Raw genomic sequence first — 22,358 nt, forward strand, 5'->3', positions numbered from 1 at the left:
CAGAAAAATCTAGTTTTTTCAGGAAAAATTACAGAAATTCTAGACATTCCTGTGATAGTATAAATGCCATGCACAATATTTCAAATAAAACTAATAATTAATAAAAATTTAACTCTCATTCAATTAGAACAAAAACAATATGAATAGTATGAAATTGACCTTTTGTTAAGTACTTACAAACATTTTACATTAAAAATCTCACTTGTACATATAGGAAAGTACACATGCACATAAGTAATCTGAGAAGTAGGAAAAAATGATTAGAATTTCATAGGTAAACAGGAAACCAAAGTCACCAAGGACACTGTTGCTCTTGTTTTTATTGTTATGGGAGTTTTCACTCCAGTCTATGTATTCTCTCAGAGAGCACATTATGAATAGATACCAACACTTTGACAAAGAGTTTGTGCTCTCTCTCTCTTTTTTGCACTTTGAAAAGAGAATATTCTGTGTAGAATTATCTATCCTCCTGAAGCTATTGCCTTATAAAAGAGTATTTGTCTTTTTTTCCTAGCCCAACTCCCTTTTCATACCCATATTCCATTTCATTTCCTGATTGTAACTTAAGGGGATATGGATTTAACTATGTATAAGACCTTGGGTCAAAATAGATTTAATGGTCAACTGGAAAGAAACAAAACAGATCAATCAAACAATATTAAAAAATACACCACCAAAAGTTGTAAGAGGAATAGGAAAAGGTGAATGAGACAAAATATTGCATATATGGGAATAATTTTGAGACATTTTCCTTTCAAGTACTATCAGCATTTTTCAGTTATGTTTCTATCCATTTTTTTTTGTTTGTTTTATGTTTAAAGAACAGAGCTCAACATTGGGTGCTCTAAGAAATCAGTGATTTCACAATCTTGATGAATTCTAGATTCATTCAAGTTAGACAAGTTTTATACTAAATATGTTGTATAACAAATCGAGGCTCTTGCTGGGCCGAGGGGGTTGTCACTGGTTCTGAAGCTTACTTTGCGGTTATACTCTTATGAGTCAATGGGAGTAAACAAGCCCATGGAATATTTCAAATTATGATTCAATAAAATAATATCAGATCTTATATTTCTATTCATCCTAAAAATACATATTGTGAGAATACATATGTTCCTATCTACATGCACACATATAGAGCAAATGCTTGTAAATTTCTTGCAGATTTAGAATTATGTAAGAAGATCTCCTAATTTCATTATTTGAGACAGTGGAAATCTATAGTTGCAAGATTGACTTGAAAAGTGTATTAAATTTGGGGCAAGTTATCTTTCTATGCCTTAGTTTGATTATTACAAAGTGAGTAATATAGAATTTGCCTATGATATTTTAAAGAGGATTAAAACAACAGTAAAGTGTAAAGTGCAAAATTACATGGAGAAAAATGCTTATGTAAAGCCAAGGTATGATTAATAGCAAAATTTTTATAGGCATTTATGTGACTTAAAAAAGACCACTTTTCCTAATTACATCTAAATGTTGCCAGTTGATATTTTTGCAACAAGCAAGAAACTCTGAGAATCTAAAATAAAAATCTTGTTACAATCTGTAATGATTAAGGTCATGTTTTTCCTGCCTTAAAACCATGCTGTTTTTAAAGAGACACAGCACACTATTTTATGATAAGTGCTTTCTAAACATTTAATTTGGAAGCAATTACCAAATACATGTGGGTTTTCATCTAACTTCTGTAAAAATTATAAAACAAAACATTTTATAAGTGGTCTTAAATAATAGGAAAATGCAATACCTGACAAAAACACAACAGAATTTTCTATAACTCAGGAGTGTGTTATTTCTTGAGTTCTTACAATGAGGAAACAAATTCACATAAACGTACATACCCATTTATAAACATTTGTGTACACATACATTCATTCAAAGGTTTATAGCAGAAGTTTATGACTTTCTTAAGGAGAGAGTGGTGATACATAGGGTTAGAAGAAGAAACAAATTGCAGTTTAAAAAGATTACCTATGGTGTTTTTCTTTTGTGTTCAGACATTGGGAGATACAGAGATTGCTGGTAACTTTAATCAATGTTACTTTTATAGCAGAAAAGTAAAAGACTTTTCTAGGTTTTCAAGCTATTATTTATAAAGCTCAATAGATTTTCAAGATAAATAACTACATACAGTTATATGTACATAATGTAGCAATGAACATTACTAGTCAATAACATGGGTAACTGTCAAGTTTTAGTCATTTCTAAGTTTGAGACCCATTTGTTAGTATAATAATTTACTTCTTTGTTGGTATAATAATTCTTGCCAATACAACCCTGCACCCTCTGAAGAATTAACTCTATAACAAGTAGTATTTTCCTAAAAAAGAAAACTACTGACCTCACTTCCATAATAAAAAATGACTGATGACAAGAATTAACAATTAAAACCTGTAAAATATGGTAAATGTTATGCAATAATTTAAAATATAAAATGAACTGATTGTATCAAATCTTCCAATTTATACTGAAATACGAAATTCTATGAAGTGCTTCCAACTAAATAGAAATCCTAATAAAAAGAGGGTCTAATATTATAACTTGGGATATCCTCATGGTTAGAAATTCTAACTTTAATATCACCACAGGAAATCCACAACCTTTACCTGAACAAAGGCTACAGATAGTTCACCACTTTTAGCTATGCCATCCATGCAACAGAGTATTTTAATCATTAAAATAAATTAAAAAGTGCTCCTCTCTTCACTTCAAGAAAATGATTATGATAAAATTCAGGTCCAAGATCCCAAGAGAACTTCCGTGGTACAGTCCACATGCTTATTCCTCCTTTCCTCCTTGCAGATTGTCATAAAGGGATGAATTGACCTGTCCTTTTTTTTTGGTCCCAGGAAAACAAAGTATTCAAATCACATGAGTTTCTCTATCCCACCAAGACAGCAAGGTGGGCTTAATGAGATGGGAGTGACATAGACTTTTTAAATACCCTAAACCCTTTCGTTGGCCCGGGATATGGGGGTGGAGGCGAAGCGTTGTGTTTTCTGGTCAGTGCCACTGCCTGTTCATAAGAAGGGAGTCCTGTGTCGTCCACTAAAGGAGGCGATGGGGACAAGAAAACTTCTTCAGGTCTTCTGAAAATGATTGAAGGAGTGTGTCGGTTCCTTCTTACGTAGGCAGCTGAAGAACTAAATAGAGAGAGCTTTTAGATTTAGGAAAGGCAGCACTTTCAGGTTATGATGGCAATATTAAAAAACCCAACTGACTATTGTGATAAAAAAAATTGAACCCAATTTATTATCATACAACAGTTTTGTTTTTCCCATAAACTCCGAAAAATTTTGGTAACTTGAAAGTGCAAAAGCTTTGAAGTCAGATATGAAACCCGAACCGGTCACTTGATAGCTATGTGAATAAAAGTGAGTTACCTAACTCAATGTCCTCCTCTGTAAAATGGGGATAATAAAAACTACCACAACAGAATTGTTTTGTGTGGACTGAGGAAGACGTTCTATGGAAAGCATCTGGCACTGTCTGGAAAACTATAATTAGGGTTCAAGACAAGACAATTCCCTTTTTCTCCTACTCACGAATTAAAACTTTCTCAAAGCATGATGTGAAACCAAATCCAGGCTTTGCTGAAAGATGGCACAGCAAGTCAAGGAAATTAATGCCACAAAGATCATCATAACAGCTGATGCCTGTCTGTCTCCTCTGTCTGCCCCCTGCAGTTCTGCTGATTGGTCCATCCCTCCCAGATAGTACTTCCATCACATCACCTTTCTCGCAAGAAAAAATTTTATAGGGCCTCCCCTGGTGGTGCAGCGGTTGAGCGCTGGGCTGCGAAGCTGCCCACAGCCTCTGCAGCACCGGTTCGATCCCTGGCCACCAGCGAGGGTCCCACATGGCGCGCAGACCTCTCCTGCAGCGCCCCGCTGCTCCCCTCAGCAGTGTATTTCGTAGGTCTGCCTGTTCTGTTCCCCGCTCTGGCTCTGGTGAATTCTCTCACCCTCCAATGCTTCTGATTGTACTCAGTGCTTGTATAAACAAATAAATAAATCTTTAAAAAAATTTTTTTTATATCCAAAAGGGCAGGTTTATTATAAAAGGGAAGGAAGGGTAAAGCACGCTTGCACAGATACAAGAAAGGGAAAAGTTTGTTAAAAGAGAGGTTACATAGTAGCAGACGGGCAGACTTGGGAGGAGCGCTTCCTCTGCTGCTTTGCAAAGGGAGGTCAGTGGAGAGAAGCTCCAGCATGGTCACAGGTCCCAGGCAGGCAGGAGGGCCACTGCTCTGCAGAGGGAGAAAGCTGACTGCCAGCAGCCCCTGCATAGCCACAGGCGGGCAGGAGGACTGCTGCGCTCTGCAAAAATCTAACTATCTACAGATAGTTCACCACTTTTAGCTATGCCATCCATGCAACAGAGTATTTTAACCATTAAAATAAATTAAAAAGTGCTCCTCTCTTCACTTCAAGAAAATGATTATGATAAAATTCAGGTCCAAGATCCCAAGAGAACTTCCGTGGTACAGTCCACATGCTGTGGGCAGGAGGACTGCTGCGCTCTGCAAAAATCTAACCTGCAGCCTACTTTCCAATAAATCAAGTTGAAACTCCTGTGCTTCCTTTCCCAAACCTCCCTTATTCTGGGCTTGCCTTAATTTTTTTTTTTTTTAAACTTTTTTTTTTTTTAATAGAGGCATGTTTTTTTTTATTTGTTTGTTTGTTTTTGTTTTTGTTTATACATGCACTGGGTACAGTCAGAAGCGTGGAGGGTGAGAGAATTCACCAGAGCCAGAGCGGGGAGCAGAGCAGGCAGAAGGACCGAAGTACACTGCTGAGCGGAGCAGCGGGCGGCAGGAGAGGTCTGCGCGCCATGTGGGACCCTCCTCCGGTGGCCGGGGGGCAACCGGGGATCGAACCGGCGCCACAGAGGCCGCGGGCAGCTTCGCAACCCAGCGCTCAACCGCTGCACCACGGGGGAGGCCCTTGCTTTAATTTTCATTACTCTATGCTGCTTGCCAAGGCAGCCTCTTTACAGTTTTCTGTATGTGCAATCGGTTCTCTGTCCCTTCTCCGACACACTCCTTAGTTCATGGCCCTAGGTCACATCAATGACTCCCAGAGTTGTTAGGAATCCCAGCGTGGGTTGGACTCCCCCGCTTTCTTTGCAAGCATATTTTTCTTCACACCCTTACTGAGGGCATCCTTTAGGCATCTTTGCCTTCTGCCCTTTTATCACATTCAGAGAACTTGTCTACTCTCATGGCTTCAGCTTTTCTCTTCTAATAGATGAATTCTAATTCCATCTCTGTTGTCCTACTTTCTTACCTTAACAACAAAGAAACATTTTTATTGTGGCAATATAGATATGAATTTTGCCATTTTAACCATTTTTAAGTTCAAAATTCAGTGGTAATGATTATATTCACAACATTGCACACCATCACCACCATCTCTCTCCAGAACCCTTTCATCACCTAATCAACATCATGGGCTTGTTTGCAGAATGTTTAAGTGTGAACAGGGATAAATAAAAATCAATTTTGAATAACTTGTTTAGCACCTGGTGCTTCTCCTGGATAAGGTTATTTCTACACTTAGTCATCTACCTTACTGAGTTGATTAATTACAACTTTTTCTTATGGTAAGGATTCTGAGGTTCTGTTATGCAAACAATTATGACTTTATGAAATTTTATGAAGATTTATTTCATGGTCTATTATCCCATTTCATTTTTATTGTAAGTATCAGTAAAGATAGTTGAATCAAAAACAAATAACTCTACTTCTCTTTGGGTAGCCTCATGTCCAAATCTGTTAATTCTGTGACTCAGTTAAATTATGGGACTTATTGGGGCCTCCCTGGTGGCCTAGGGGTTAAGTTTAAGTGCTATCACCACTACGGCTTGAGTTTGATATTGGCCAGAGAGCTAACTTACATATGGCGCAGCAGACCTCTTCTGCCTCGCCTGTGGCTCCTTTTAACAGTGTATTTCAGTCAATACACCTGTTCTGCTCCCCACTCTGTCTCTGGTGAATTCTCTCACCCCCTGTACCTCTGGCCTACACCCAGTTCTTCTAAGCATAAATAAATAAATCTGTAAAAAAAACAAACTAAAAAAAAAAAAGGGACTTCTTGCCTCTGGAAACCATGTGGAGACACTGATATCTGCCTCCTGCTTATGAAGGAAATACTGAAATATCAAGTTAACATTTGTATTCTTTTGTAGAACCTTAGAAATAAGACAATTAAACTGTTTTTGTAAGTGTTAAATTAGGCAGTCAAACAACTGTCATAGAATCGAGGAAACTGAGGAGAGATGACAACTAAATGCAATGTTAAATGTAATATACTTGGGCCTCCTTGGTGGCACAGGGGTTAAAGTCTCAGCGCTACCAAATTGTCATCAGCCACTGTGGCATGAATTGTATCCCCGGCCAGGGAGCTGACCCAAATGGTGCAGCAGACCTCTCCTGTCTCGCCCACTGCTCCCCTCAGCAGTGTATTTCAGTGGATCCGCCTGTGCTCCCCTCTGTGGCCTACACCCCTGTTATTGTTGGTATCAATAAATAAAAATAAATCTTTAAAAAAATGTAATATACCAAGGTCAGTTTCTTTGTTTTGACAAATGCACTGTAGTAAACATAAGATACCGTTAACAGTGGTGAAAACTGAGTGAAAGATATATGGGAATTTTCTGTGCTATCTTTGCAACTTTCCTGTATATTTAAAATTACTCCAAAATAAAAAGTTCATTAAAAAGTAGGCAGGCAGGGCCTCCCCGGTGGCGCAGCGGTTGAGCGCTGGGTTGCGAAGCTGCCCGCGGCCTCTGCGGCGCCGGTTCGATCCCCGGCTGCTCCCCGGCCACCGGAGGAGGGTCCCACATGGCGCGCAGACCTCTCCTGCCGCCCGCTGCTCCACTCAGCAGTGTACTTCAGTCCTTCTGCCTGCTCTGCTCCCCGCTCTGGCTCTGGTGAATTCTCTCACCCTCCCACGCTTCTGACTGTACCCAGTGCTTGTATAAACAAAACAAACAAACAAATATAATAAATAAATAAAAACATGCCTCTATAAAAAAAAAAAAAGTAGGCAGGCATTTGCTACATCCATTTAAAAATAACAATATAAAATGTTGTGGGCCTCCCCTTGGTGCAGTGGTAGAGCGCTGGGTTGCGAAGCTTCCGGCAGCCTCTGCAGCGCCAGTTTGATCCCCGGCCACTGGGTGAAGGTCCCACATGGCGCGCAGAACTCTCCTGCCGCCCGCTGCTCCCCTCAGCAGTGTACTTCATCGGTCTGCCTGCTCTGCTCTCCCCTCTGGCTCTGGTGAATTCTCTCACCCTCCCAACTTCTGACTATACCCACTGCTTGTATAAATGAATGAATGAATGAATAAATGAAATATTTTTACTAGGTACTTACCTTAGATGTGGTTGCCTGTTACACTTAGTGATACAAAGGTAGTAACCAAGTAATCCAAAAATGACCAGGAATACTCCAGCAGCAATTAATCCAGTCAGAATGCCCATAACATCAATTTTCTCTCTGTTACCTTCTTAAGAGAAATCATTAAAATAACATAAATATTACATAAATATAATAACTGATCTCAATAAATTTAACACTGGGTATAAGCACACTATTAAGTATTTAATAATTAATGTTGATTTCTTTTCAAAGTCTTTGTGCTTAAGACATAACTTGAAATAATTTTAAATTACCTTTCCTAAAAGCCCAGTTATGGTTTTAATTCTTTGGAATTGGTCCATAGGACATGGTAAATGGATAATAGTGAACATTCAGGGGAATAAACATCTCTTGTTCAACTAGACACATTTTGATATTAACAACCAGGATAAATGTATTAAAAGAAATTTATTAAACATGGTTATGTAATACAGTTTCCCTATGGTTGAACCCCACCTAAGGGGAATAAAATAACTAGTAAACAAACAAAACAACCTGCCAGACCAAGAAGCAGATAGAGATGATAATATAAATAAAAGAAAGATTCTCCCCTCACCAGAACTGATTTAATTCTAACAGTCTTAAGTTACCTAGTAGCAAAAGGATTCTATTCACTTGTGATGGTAAAAAAGAAAATTATAATAGTTTACTACTTAAAACTAATGGAGTCCTTCTTTTATTCAATGCAAGTCTTGACTTAGCTGAATTGTTTAAAACAGCTTTCAGCCTATTATCTCATTTCCTTAGTATCTCACCAAACTTGATTTTCAGTGTGTAAATAGATGAATGTGGCCTCTCTGTCTTAGATAGCCCTTTGTATAATTGAGAAATCTTCCTTGGATTTACAAGTCTTGTTTGTTGAGCAACAGCCAAACTCAAACAATGAAACTAAATGTATTATAACAGACAGAGTGTGGGAAAAACATTACATTTCATCAATTCTTGCCATACCTGATTTTGTGGTTGGTCCTTTAATGGAATATTCCTGCCAAAATGTCATCTAAGAGAAAGGTAAATTTTACAAGTTTATTTAATTTCTTTATTATCATTTCACTTAGTACCAATGACCTAGACCAGGGGCAATAAATTCTTGGCATGTTCCACTGGTAGGATACCAGTTCATTCAAGGGGGTGACTCACTTTAATTAAAGTTCCACACCCACAACTGTTTCTTCCAATTCTAGAACTGGTCGGGGGATTACTGCCAGTGGTAGCTCTATTCTGCTGAACCCTATTACTCTCCCGTTACCTGCCCAAAGCCCCCATTCAGGCATCAGGAGGAGCCTTTGCATTAGAGAATCAGTGAAAATACCAAAGATGGAAGTTGAGATAGGAGACTCATTATCATGTTTGAAAAGGAACCCAAATATTCCTAAGTTCAGTGGTCCTCAGTTTGCCAGGAGATTTTGTTGAAAGGTATTTATTGATTTGGAGGGCCATATCTGAGTGTTTAAGCTCAGTTTGTTATATGAGAGAAAGGAAGTGGATTTTAAGACAATTAGATAAAAATCAGGAAAAGGATTTGTGAAAAACAACACAATCTCAATGGCCACCACTACAAAGTATATGCTTTGTTTTCCTTCTCTAACAGATGCAGCAGACACTTGCAGGGGATGGGAGGCTGGGCACAATTATGGAAGAATAAAGAACTAGGTTCCATTACCAACTACTATTAAAGGCTATCTGGACAGGTTCTGATTGCCCAACAAGTAAAATGAGAACTCATAAGGAAGGGACAAAGGGGCTGGATTATTTAATCTACAAAAGTAAAGGGTTTGGATCACTTAACATTCTTCAAGAATATGAGTTTGTAACAGACAGTGCTGCCTGTTTATTTTGTACCTTTTTGAGATTAACAAACAGCATTTAATTATATTTTAAGTGAGAACTTCTAAAAGTTTCTCCCTTAAATTACATAGTTATACCAAATAATACATTCTTGAGAGCAGGGACCATATATTTTGTATCTTTGGTGTCTAGCAGAGCACTTGGCAATGACAACATTGGTTGTGGATAAATATTTGAGAATAAATATAGTAATCAAAACAGGTAAGGTCACTGACAGGAGAAATTGCTCTGAGCCAGAGGACTAACTCAAATGATCTCCTGATGTTCATTCACCACTCTGTGATTGTTTTTTTAATACAATAAACATTAACCACACTAAATGATAACATAATGAATAATTTGCTGATTACTATAAACCCAGTTAATTAAGTAGAAAGCCAAGTCTAAATAATTAATATGTTAAGACCACAGGAAGAGATAATAGGTACACAGACCTGATTTATTTAAAGCATAAAATCTCTAGTGACAGAAGTGCCATTTTCTTAAGTACAATTTAATAAATTTCCAGGCAATTTAACTTAACATCAGCCACCAAATTACCGTTTTATCTTCATCCACAAAAATCTCTCTGGCTTCCTCATAATTACAAAGTTCTTCTCTGCATTCTCTTTCTAGGTCACCGGGAGTGAAGAGCTCCAAATCAAATCTATTATACAGGAGGTGTCTATGTATGAAAAGGTTTGCTTCTTCTTTTGATTCAAAGACTAATAGAGAAATAGAAAGATTTCAAACATTGATAAAAATAAGGCAAATGTTTCTGTTTCAATTGTGGAAAAAGTGACTAGTACTCTTCGTGTGGTCTAATTATACCACACTTTCTTATGGTTTTAAAATCTGACAAAAAGAAATACCATCAGCAAAAATAATTTTTGATAAATTTGACATAAACATTAGCATCCTTCCAGAAAATATTTGAGTTGGCTATGTCCAACATTATTAGCATAACTGAAAATATTTAAATATCATTTTTGCCTCCAGTGAATTATTTTTCCAGTAAATAACAGGCCAGACAGGTTCCCTATTATTGGCTAAGAATTAATCTGCCAAAATGAAGAGAGTATTGAACTAAGAGAGACAGAGATTCTTGCTTTTCTTTTTTCAGTTTTTAATACTTTTAATCTGCATTTTTAAAAACATGTGAATTCCAATAATTTAAATCATTTTTACAATAACAACAAAATGGTATGCTAACTGCATTTTACAGCCTGCAGACACCTTGGACCAGCTTGGTTTTTACTCTATATTTTACTATTGGCCTACTCAGTTTCTTCCTTTATCAACATGCAAAGTCGTTTTCTTTTCCTGCCAGGTAGATAGATGGGAAAGGTAGGCTGGGCCTTGGTTGTCAGTAAGTTCTCTATTCTTTGATGACAATCATTTAAACTTGATCCAACGTCTTTGCATTTTACAAAGTTACACAGTCGAAAGAAGTAAAATAAGAAGGCAATGTTTGTGCAATGTGTATATTGATGGTGCACATCTCTTTATGATTCATTTGGGTGCGTCTTCTGTTTAATAATTCCTTGGAAGTCAGTGGATTTTTCTCTTGCATTTCTGCCTTGGAATTTTTTTTAAAGATTTATTTGATTTATTTATGCATGCAAGAGCTGGGGCTTAGGTCAGAGGTGTGGGGGGTGGGGTGAGAGGATTCACCAGAGATAGAATGGGGAGCAGAACAGGCAGATTGAAATACACTGCTGAGGGGAGCAGTGAGCAAGACAGGAGAGGTCTGCTGAGCCATGTTAGTCACCTGCCTGGCCAGGGATTGAATTCGTGCTGCAGTAGCTGCAGATAGCTTCATAGAGCTTCAACTTAAGCCCTTGCGCCATCAGGGAGGCCCTGCCTTAGAAATTTTGACTTATCAACTTTCTCAATCTCAGCCATATGGTGTTTGTCAGATGTGGTTGTGAGGAAGTGAAGGAGGCATGTGAGCAAGCAGTCTGCTCTGGGCAGTGGCTGCTGCTGCGTGTATAGATAAGTTTTGATTTGGCTTAGTTATCAACTGTATATCTTGGGGTAAGTCACTTCTATCTTTGGGTTGCTGTTCCTCATTTGTAAAACTGGGACATGAACTAAATAATCACTAAGATCTCTTTAAGTTATAAAATTATAACATGTATAATTAAATAATTATGCAAATTAAGGTCATTATATCAATCAATACTAAAACTTACAACACTTTAACCTTCTAAGTTACAAAATTGTATTTCATTATTTTTTTGTGCATCTGATTTTATTTTTCAGGTGTTCAGATTTATATTTGTTAATTGTTACTACTTCATCGACTACCATACAATTGTCCCCCTTTACTTTATTTATTTATTTATTTATTTTTTATTTATTTTTTGTGGGATCATCCCCTGTGGCCTGGGAACGAACTGGCGCTGCAGAGGCTGCAGAGGCTGCAGGCAGCCTCGCAGCCCAGCGCTCAACCACTGAGACACCAGTGGAGGCCCCTCCTTTACTTATTTTAATCTAGCCCCTGTTCCCTTTCCCTCTGGTAACCAGTTCTGCTGTCAGAATCGAAGGGTGTTTTGTTTGTTTGTTTTATTTATTTGTTTATTTTTGTTTCTTTATCTTCCATATGAGTGAAGTCATATGGCACAAACTTGTATTTTAATTATAAGATTCACTAAAAGATATTCAGCCCCTCCCAAAGAAACAGTTTCTTCCACACAGTCTCTCAAATATGTGTCTAGAATGCTTCATGAGATTCCCTCTGCATTTACTAGTAATGTAAATGGTAAACAGAGAGACTTAAGCATAGTTGACACAAAACCAAAATATCCCACCATGGCAATATTTTCCAAGCCCACACACTTTTAATTTGTTTTTGTGTCACAAACATTCAGTGATCTTGCTCCAGATCACATTACTAAAACTGGCACAAAGAAACTCTCTGAGAACTACATCAAATGTTTAAAAGAATTTAAAAATATTGTTATTTCTCACTGCTATTACCAAAGGAAGAATATATTACAGTAGTCAATTAAAAGACGATAGATAATAGGGCCTGAAATATTGATATTGGTATGTGAGTGACTTCAGGTTGGTCATTTATTCTTAGCTCCTTGTCCAAGATATTTTTTCCAGCCAAGCCTGAATCTTATAGAGCTGCTTTTTCTCAAGTAGCCACTAGCCATAGATGGCCACTGAGTCCTAGAAATGTAGTCAGTCTGAATTAAGATGTACCATAACCATAAAATATACATGGGATTTCAAAGACTCCATTAAAAAAAAAAGAATGTGAAATATCTCATCAATTTCTCATAGTTAGAAATGATATTTTGCATATATTAGTTTAAATTAAATATTAAAATTAATTTCACTGATTTATTTTTATTTTTCAATGTGGCTATTAGAAAATTTTGAATTATTTATGTGGTTGACATTTCTATTGGTCAGTGCTATTCTAGACTATTTTCTAAGGTGTTTTCTTTATGTTTCCTTCTTTATTTTTTTGTGTAGAAGAACTAGGGAGTAGGCCTGTGGTGTGGGCATGAGAGGATTCACCAAAGACAGAGTGGGGAGCAGAACAGGCAAATCTACTGAAATACACTGCTGAGGGGAACAGTGGAAGAGACAGGAGAGGTCTGCTGCCCCATGTGTGGGTTAGCTCTTGGCCAAGGATTAAACTCAGGCCTTAGTGGTAACTGTGCTGCGACTTATCCCCTAGGCCACCAGGGAGGCCCTATTCTAGACTATTTGTTTCTATGTTATAAATAAAATAGATGGGCTTTCTCAATTCAGGAAGGAGCTAGAATGGAATAATTGGCAATAGTCATTTTAAGAAATATTCTAAAAGGTAAACCAGTGAAATATTTCTGTTCTTTCTTTTCCCTGTCTTGTAGATTTTGTGCCACCTACCAAAGGGAGGTAAAGTGAAAAATTTTCCATGTCTTCATCTCTCACTAGAGTTCTTGCAATGACCTTTTAAGTGGTTTCTGGCTCCCATATAGTTCTGTTTTGAACATTCTGGTGTAGATATACTGGCTTCCAACACCGGGTTCTCTCCTGCCTTTGTACTTACTATTTCCTCTGAAAAAAACTTTCTCTCAGTTTGCCCTCTTATCTCCTTCAGTATTCTGTTCAGGGTTATCTTGAAACTCCCTCCTATCCACCCACTACTATACTTTGTTTTTCTTCATAGCTCTTATCACCATTGGGTGTGCTATATGTTTACGCATGTTTTTGTTGCCACATTGCTAATGCGCCATTAAAACGGGAATGGTGGGCCTCCTCTGGCGGCGCAGCGGTTGAACGCTGAGCTGCAAGGTTGAACGCTGAGCTGCAAGGCTGCCCGCACCCTCTGCAGAGCCGGTTCGTTCCCCGGCCGCTGGCGAGGGTCCCACAAAAACAAAAACAAACAAACAAAAAAAACAACCAAACAAAAAAAACAGGGAATGGTGGGGCCTCGCCTGGTGGTGCAGGCCGTTGAGTACAGCGCTGTGAAGCTGTACGCAGCCTCTGCAGCGAGGGTTCCATCCCGGCCGGCCGGCGAGAAGGCGAAAATCCCACAAGGCACAGCAGACCTCTCCTGTTTCTCCCGCTGCTCCCCTCAGCGGTGTTTTCTGTCAGTCTGCCTGTTCTGCTCCCAGCTCTGTCTCTGGTGAATCCTCTCACCCTCCCGTGCATGTGGCCCGTACCCTGGTTCTTGTATGCATAAATAAATAAATCTTAAAAACAAAACAAAACAGGGATGGTGGTGTCTGGCACAAAAGAGATGCTTAAAAAAAAATTACTTACTGGTGGCCTAGGGGTTAAGTCTCAGCGCTATCACCTCTATGGCCTGAGTTTGATGCCCAGCCAGGGAGCTAACCCACATATGGAGCAGCAGACCTCTCCTGTCTCACCCAATGCTCCGCTTAGCAGTGTATTTCAGTAAATTCACCTGTTCTGCTCCCCACTCTGTCTCTGATGAATCATTTTACCCCCTTCTTTGCCCCCCCCACCTCTAGCCTACACCCTAGATCTTCTATGCAAACAACAACAACAAAAATTATTTACTAAATTAATGAATGAACTCAACTTTCTTGTAGTGGGAAGGAAATGACCACAAGTTAACAGAACCTCTGTATGCTCCTTCTCAGATATTTACAGATCTCTAAATTTTATTGCTAAAAAAGCACCAAATATGACAGTCATCTGTTCAAGTAAGTTATCTGAGTTGTAAAAACACCACACCCTGCCCTCCATATGTGAGTCAATAAAGCTACTTTCACTTTCGAAGGAAAGTAAGACAGAAGCATTTTTATTCCTGAAATGATATTAATTTTTTAAAGATTTATTTATTTATGCATACAAGAGCTGGGGTACAGGCCAGAGATGCAGGGGGAGAGGATTCACCAGAGACATTGTGGGGAACAGGACAGGCAGACTGACTGAAACACACTGCTGAGGGGAGCAGCGGGCGTGACAGGAGAGGTCTGCTGCGCCATGTGGGTTGCTCCCTGGCTGTCTGGGGATCGAACTCCTGCTGCAAAGGCTGCAGATTGCTTCATAGTGCGGTGCTTAACCCCTTGCGCCACTGGGGAGGCCCCCTGAAATATTTATTCCAATAAAAGACTCCTCACCCCTGCATTGCCTGTGCCTTCCACCAGCTATTTGCCACTTCCTTGGTGTGAAAGTTCCAATTCAGCCACCTTCAGTGCCTTATCAAACGATTTCTCACCTATGACCTCTGGAGAAATACTGTCCCTTACTCTTCCTTACTATTTCTGTTCTAAGTAAACCTGAATTAATTGAAAGAATTAAACTTCCCAGCACCTCCATTTCCTGAACTTCTGGTAAGAATTCCTATTTTCCCTCTGGCCAACGCTGAGAATGCACTGACCTTCGCTCTTTTGTATCTGCCCCCTCTGATTCTCCTACCATCTCTATTCTCCTGTCAGGAGACCTTCCTAGAAAGCTGTCTGTACATTCTGCCATTTCGAGTCTACCAACACAGATGCCTCCCTGGTGGTGCAGGGGTTATGACAGTGCTATCAAGCTATCACTAGCCATTGTAGCATGAGTCTGATCCCTGGCCATTCAGGGAGCTAACTCTCATGGTGCAGCAGACCTCTTGTCTCATCCACTGCTCCCCCTCAGCAGTGTATTTCAGTAGATCTGCCTGTTCGGCTCCACAACTCTGTTCTCTGGTGAATCCTCTCACCTCCCCCACAACTGTGGCCTACACCCCAGTTCTTGTATGCATAAATAAATAAATCTTTAAAAAAAAATCTACCAACACAGATATTCTATTCTTTTCCTTTCTTCTGCTTTCCCATGTTTTCCAAATAAATTCCCTTTTGAGTCATTTGAACTCCACCCTTGGGCTTTATCGGAATTTAGCTGAAGATGTCGTATTTTCCTAGTTGCTTTTCTTATCTCCATTTATTATATCTCATTTGCAGATAGAGAAAATTGGCTTATGTGCCATATAACTCTTCTGAGGCAAAGATACTGCTGCTCACTTTTCTTCTTTGCTGTTGAACATTCTGTTCCTACCTCTTTCATAGTTTATAAAGACTATCTCTTTACACCCTGCCTCCCCCACCAGATGGAGAAGTCCTCCAGGTTGGGATCATAGCCTTGCATTATCAGCACATAGCATGAAGGAACTCATAGCTAACACATAGTATGTACTAATAAATCAATTTAAAAAATATATAGGGCCTCCCTGGTGGCACAGGGGTTAAAGACAGAACCATCAAGCTACTGCCAGCCACTACAGCAAGAGTTTGACTCCCGGCCAGCTGCGGAGCTAACCCACATGACACAGCAGACCTCTCCTGTCTTGCCCGCTGCTCCCCTCAGCAGTGTATTTCAGTAGATCTGCCTGTTCTGCTCCCCACTCTGTCTGTGGTGAATCCTCTCACTCCCGCACCTCTGGCTTATACCCAAGTTCTTGTGGGCATAAACAAATAAATCTTCAAAAAAGTATATATATATATATATATATATATATATATATATATATATATGCCCTTATTTACATCTCCCACAGATATCACCAACCTTCTATGTGCACATTCTTTCCACAGTTGGTGATATCCTTGAGAATGTCTTTTATGCTTGTATAATGTGAATGAACACTCTCACAAGCACTTTGGGGATCACCATTTGGTCCCACTGAGCATGAAGTATTAACTTTATATATGAGTGTGCTTGGGTGGTCCTAAGAAGAATCTACTTTCAAAATCTCCCTATGACACTAACTAGCCTATCCAATTACTTAGTATTCTTCCATTAGGATTTGAGTCCTTTAGGTTAAGATATTGCGCTATCTTAAACCACACACACCCGCGTGCACACACATACACACACACCCATAGGAAGTCTTAACATACTAAGCTGTATTAATGATTAATAAGTCATCAAGGATTATTAGTGTAATAGATCCTCCCCAAATGAAATGAGCTCAGAGTAGGATCTAATGAGAAAGAATAAGGGACAGGAAAATATGGGGAAGTAGATCCCGAATCCTGGCACTAGTAGGGTGCTAGATAGGAGAAAGCTGAAAGTCAAAACCTTTTTGTGGGGCCTCCCCTGATGGCTCAGCGGTTGAGCACTGGGTTGCGAGGCTGTCCACAGCCTCTGCAGCGCCAGTTCGATCCCCAGCGAAGGTCACACACACACACACACACACACACACACACACACACACAAAACCCTTTTGTGTGTGTGCTGTCCTTGCTTTTTTCTAGATTAGTTTTTTAAATGTGTACAGGAACTAGTCTGTTTTTGAAACAGGAACCAACACATAAGATGTGAACTTGTAAGCTTAGCAAGCCCCAAATCTACTTTTCTGATAATCATCATTCTTTATTCAGATAATCAGATAATTTAAAATCAATAAGGAGGGCCTCCCTGGTGGTGCAAGGGGTTAAGACACAACCTATGAAGCCATTAGCAGCCACTGCAGCCTGAGTTCGATCCCCTGCCAGGGAGCTTCCCTCATGGCACTGCAGACCTCTCCTGACTAGCCCACTGCTCCCCTCAGCAGTGTATTTCAGTCAATCTGCCTGTTCTGTTCCCCACTCTGTCTCTGGTGAATCCTCTCACCCACCACACCTCTGGGCTGTACCCCAGTTCTTATATGCATAAATAAATAAATCTTTAAAAAAAAATAAAATCAATAAGAACCTCAGAACCAATCCGCTCCCCATCTCCATCATTTTACAACAACAACAGCAAAAAATTCAGGTTGAAAGGAGTTAAGCAAGTAGCTTGCCCAGGGTCTCACTACAAGTCCGGACTAGACTTCAGGCTCCCTGTATGCCATCTTTCCAGGAAGGAGTAATTATAATTATAATTACCAAATAGTCTCCTCTAGACAGAACGCCCTCTCTGATTTTCAGAAGTTGAAATCGTTAACCACAAACCAGGTCTTCACATATTTATCAAAAGAAACTCGCAGAAATAAATTTGTGTAAATTACACTTAACACAACAAACCACATTACCAAATAGGCCGCAAATTAAACTAAAGGATATTTTAGTGCTTCTGTGATTGATGGGGCAATGTAATTTCACATAGCACACTTTCTCGTTTGCGATCTATAAGACGAGGCTGCAGTTCGCAAGGGGGTTTTCTGGAGGCCTGAAAAGCACGCTTACCTTCTCCCGCATGCCTGGACTCCCCCGGACTTCTTGTGTAAGGAGGAAACGCGAAGGTAGCTATGGGCAGTTGGCTGAGTAGAACCAGAAGCGTAAACATAGTCTGGCAACTGTCAAATAAACTAACAAATAGCAACAAATCAAAAAACAGTCCAAAGAAGCCCCTGGCTCAGCCCTGGAGTTTCTGAGAACTGAGTCACCGGCTGCGCCCGAGCGTGGTTTCGGTCACCAGGGCCGACCCGCGCCAAGAAAGCGGCCCCAAGAGCGCCTGGGGACAAATGCCGCGCGCGCCCCCGGACTCGGCAGATGGCTGAGCGGGCACTTGTGGCCGCAGGCGACCCTCTGGCTCTCGTGGGATTCCGACTCCGTCCGCCCAGGAGGCCCGTCTGAGTAACCCGTTCCCCCGCCGGGGCCCAGCCTCCGCGTCCCGCACCTGCAGCTCCCGGCGCATGTTCCAGATGCTCCCGGGACAGAGCCCCGTCGTCGGGTGGTCCCTGAGACCGCCAGGCCCTCGGTTTCGGTGCCCCCAGATCTCAGCGACACTCCGGGCAGGGCCGCGCACCGGCGAAGCAGGCGCCCGGGGTCTGGCACGGGACGCGCGCGGCTCGGGTTCCTGCCTGGATCCCGGGGGACTGCGGAGCGGAGCAGTGGGGAAGGGAGGCGGCGGGTACCTGCGGAGCACCTGGCCGCGCCCCTCCTCCCGGGGCCCGCCTACCTGAGGCGCGCGGCGGGTTGGCAGGCGTCCTGGGGAGCCCGCGCTTCACTCGCGGCTGCCACCTCTCCGGCGCTCAGCCCTGGGCTGGCCCCGCCGCCTGCCGCCAGTGCTGGCCCCGCCTTGGCAAAGTTTTGGATTCGTTTCTAGATCAGGAGTCGTCTGCGAATTCAGCGAACAATGTCAGTTCCCAGGGCTAAGCCAAGCGCATTTGACACGTCGAGCCCCGGCCTCCTGCTTTATTAGGCTAAGGGTCTTGTCGTTCCTCTAGGTCATCGTAGTTCAGCAGGTGATCCAGGAATGAGCACACAATAGTCATCAGAGAAAATACACTTTATTAGTAATATGAAATGGGAAGTGACGTGAAAATAAATTAATAGATCACATTGGTTCTCAACGTGGTCCTCCAGTTCCGGGACGCCTCCAGGATTCTTTCAAGGGGTGAAAACTATTTCCATTATGATTACAAGATTTGATTTGCTTTTTCATTCTCTTTCTCTCGTGAGTGCGCAGTGGAAATTTCCAGAGGCTATTTGATGTTCAGTGATGTCATCGCTGTGTTTATAGAGTGCCTGCATGTGTAGTCTTGTGGTTTCTATGATAGCAGGTTTAAGTGTCAATATGTACATTTTCATAGAGATTTTTAATTTTATTCTCAGTATTTCCTACCTTTTATTAGCTATCTTTTTTTTTTAAAGATTTATTTATTTATTTATTTATATAAGCACAGGGTACAGTCAGAAGCGCGGGAGGGTGAGAGAATTCACCAGAGCAGGGAGCAGAGCAGGCAGAAGGACCGAAGTACACTGCTGAGGAGAACAGGGGGCGGCAAGAGAGGTCTGCGCGCCATGCGGGACCCTCCTCTGGTGGCCGGGGAGCAGCCGGGGAGCAGCCGGGGATCGAACCGGCACCGCAGAGGCTGCGGGCAGCTTCGCAACCCAGCGCTCAACTGCTGCGCCACCGGGGAGGCCCTAGCTATCTTTTTAAAATAAAGATTTATTTATTTACGCATACAAGAACTGGGCTACAGGCCAGAGGTGTTGGCGGATGAGAGGATTCACCAGAGACAGACTGGGGAACAGAACAGGCAGACTAATGAAATACACTGCTGAGGGGAGCAGCGGCCAAGACAGCGGCGAGACATGCTGCGCCATGTGGATCACCTCCCTGGCGGGGGATGGAACACATGCTGCAGTGGCTGCAGATTGCTTCATAGTGCTTGCGTGAGACTCAACCCCTTGCGCCACCCAGCGAGGTCCCTATTAGCTATCGTTGGTCACATCTGCCGGGATCGCTATAATTTCCTTATTCTTAAATATCTAACTATTATATGTTGAAATCTTGAACTTTTAGTCTGTGTAGAAACTCAAGAAACTTGTCTTGATTTGAAATATTATTTTGAAAATTTCTCAGTTTTTATATGTAGTATGATGAATACTATGATATAATTCACATAACTAAAAGTTTTTTGAAATCCTTGATAATGTTAAAGAATGTTTATAAAGAGGTCTGGAAATCAAAAAGAGAATTGCTGCCTTAAGTAATGAAGGCAGCAAGTAGCCAGAGATCTTATGACCCATGATGTTCACATCCTTCCTTGTCCAAATGAGATGCTTAATTCTTCCAAACATTATGTAAGATTCCATCCTTGGCCCAAGTGGCTTGGCACTTGCTGGAAGCACGAGGAAACATGTGTTCCCCTTTCTAATCTTTAATTAATTCTGTTTCCATCTAATTCTTTTTCTCGTCCCACAAAGGTTATTATCTGTTTCATTCTAATTATTTAGTATCAACTGAATTCTTCTAAAGGTTTCTGCAGAAATTTCCTTTTCCTGATTCCTTCTAAACAGTGCTTCTTTTCCCTTTTCCCAAATTATTCCTCCTCAGTTTCCATTTGTCCATCTTGTTCTTTAATCTGTTTCTATGATAGGTCCTTCTTTCCCTTTTCCATCCTTTTACTGTTCTTAAGCAGTTGGGATCAGTTGTGAAGAGACTAGAAATGATTTCTTGTGGGTAAACATCCTAGAACAGGAAACATCTTCATTAGAACATTCAACTATTCTTTCATTCATTTAGCCAAACTACATCACTAAGCCCTGAGGACAGAAAGATAAACAGTCTGTTTTGGAGGAGAACTTAGCCTAAGATCTATATCTAAGAATGTGGGCCTGTGAAGTTCCTATCAAGGGCCAGAACTCATTTAGTCATCTTTGCATTCTCCACAGTACCCAGCAGAGAGCCTTTTATATGGTTCTGGCTCTGTGCATGGGGGACTAGGTTGGGTGGTTGTGGAAGTAATTTACTTTCAGGTAGGAAAAATGCTTCACACTTACACTGAGAGAAGCAATTGGTCAGATGCTTCATGCTGTGGAATCTACAGATATGAACGTTGATGACATTCCTTGGTAGAATGTGTCCACCCACATATCTGGATATTTGCACCAAAACAAATGAGGCTTTGTGCTCACATCAAATATCAGAGTTTATAGTAGGGAGAGGAAGCAGACATAGAAGTGAAATTCTGTTTCTTGGTGGTGAATTATATTCCTGCATGTTTCCCTGTATTGTTGGATCCTAAAGAATGCATTTGGCAGTATGCACACAAACTTTAACCACTATGGAACCGCAGGAGAGTTTGAGATTAGACAACAAAGAGAGAAGACAATGGCCAGTGTCAACATTGTCTAAGATTGCCAATTTCTTCTATTATTTACTTTCTGTGTTCATTTTCCTATTTTGTATCATTTGCTTTTTAGAGTGAAAAAAGTCATATGCCTTTTTTCCCAAAGCATTTTAAGTGTTCTTATTCTAGTGATCTGTGGAGTTGGGCCAGTAATGATTTTCATTTACAAAAAAGAACAGTTGAAGCATGAAGAAGTAAGGGTCTTGAAATAGTCATTGACCAAGCAGTAATCCAGTCTTTGAGTCTTTCCAGCACTCTTTTGAGTTATTACCACTCACTGGAAGGCAGCAGGTAAAGAATTACTTAATTTCAAAAGAAGTCAGAAAGAAACAGCACTGAAGTTAATGGACTCAGATTAATGTAATAATGTACCTCTGAGTTTGAACTCATACCCACCCCACTTACCTGTGTGAATTCAAGAATGAAATGGAAACTTGCTTTATTGTGTGGGCATGAGTATTGACTCAAGGACTGTGACAGCAAATATTAAGTTTGCAGCTATGAAACTCTGCAATGTAAGGTCACATCCACATCCTTAAAGACATGCTGATGACTGCATCATTGGATTACTCAGAACAGGAGATGCAACTTTTCTGAACTTGATGTTTCTGTGACATTTTAGCCTTGACATTTCAACATCAAGTGTTTGCTGTTTTAATTTTTCCCAGTAAAATCAGCAGGTGGAAAAGTGAAAAACTCCTACTTTTCAAGGTTGATTATATATTTATATGCGGGTACTTTCAGATTTAACAAATTGGTAAAGGAGTTAAAAATTTTATTTTAGACAGTTGCTTCAAAATCCTCTAAAAGAATTTTTGACTAGAGCTCACATTCAATTCTATCATTTAAGAACAATGACTGTTATTAACAAATCAATTAAAATCAAGAGTAGTGTGAGAGATCACCATGGTCAATCAAGTTTTGTGCCATGTTTTGGGTAGTAATAAAAACTAGTTGCCGTGATTAAAAAAATAGTAATCCTTATAATCCTTACTGGGCACGTAGGAACTTGAATCAACATGGTTCTGAGCTGCCTCCAGGGACCAGTGACAGAGACTTAAGTCACAGCCAGTCACAAAATTCCCACT

General features: G+C 40.4%; 2 protein-coding genes across 6 annotated transcripts in view; one reads left to right on the top strand and one right to left on the bottom strand.

The window, feature by feature from the left end:
• Positions 1 to 22,358, top strand: part of CCDC73 (coiled-coil domain containing 73) — a 221,504-nt gene that overhangs the window by 101,396 nt on the left and 97,750 nt on the right. For all 5 annotated transcript variants that reach the window (XM_054699287.1, XM_054699290.1, XM_054699286.1 and 2 more), the window contains one exon: positions 9,891 to 9,953. In XM_054699287.1, coding sequence (XP_054555262.1) covers positions 9,942 to 9,953 — 12 coding nt within the window. In that variant the 5' untranslated portion in view covers positions 9,891 to 9,941. The remainder of the gene's footprint in view (positions 1 to 9,890; positions 9,954 to 22,358) is intronic.
• PRRG4 (proline rich and Gla domain 4) lies at positions 1,627 to 18,396 on the bottom strand. The gene is made up of 6 exons (XM_037522509.2): positions 18,309 to 18,396; positions 17,876 to 17,997; positions 9,816 to 9,979; positions 8,379 to 8,427; positions 7,383 to 7,515; positions 1,627 to 3,146 (listed from the first exon to the last, which is right to left on the bottom strand). Exons 2-6 carry the CDS (start codon positions 17,973 to 17,975, stop codon positions 2,912 to 2,914), a joined length of 681 nt encoding a protein of 226 aa, XP_037378406.1. The 5' UTR covers positions 17,976 to 17,997; positions 18,309 to 18,396; the 3' UTR covers positions 1,627 to 2,911.

The sequence above is a fragment of the Talpa occidentalis genome, unplaced genomic scaffold (genome assembly GCF_014898055.3).
Source record: "Talpa occidentalis isolate TD23 unplaced genomic scaffold, MPIMG_talOcc4v2.1 talOcc4.3, whole genome shotgun sequence".
Lineage (NCBI taxonomy): Eukaryota > Metazoa > Chordata > Mammalia > Eulipotyphla > Talpidae > Talpa > Talpa occidentalis.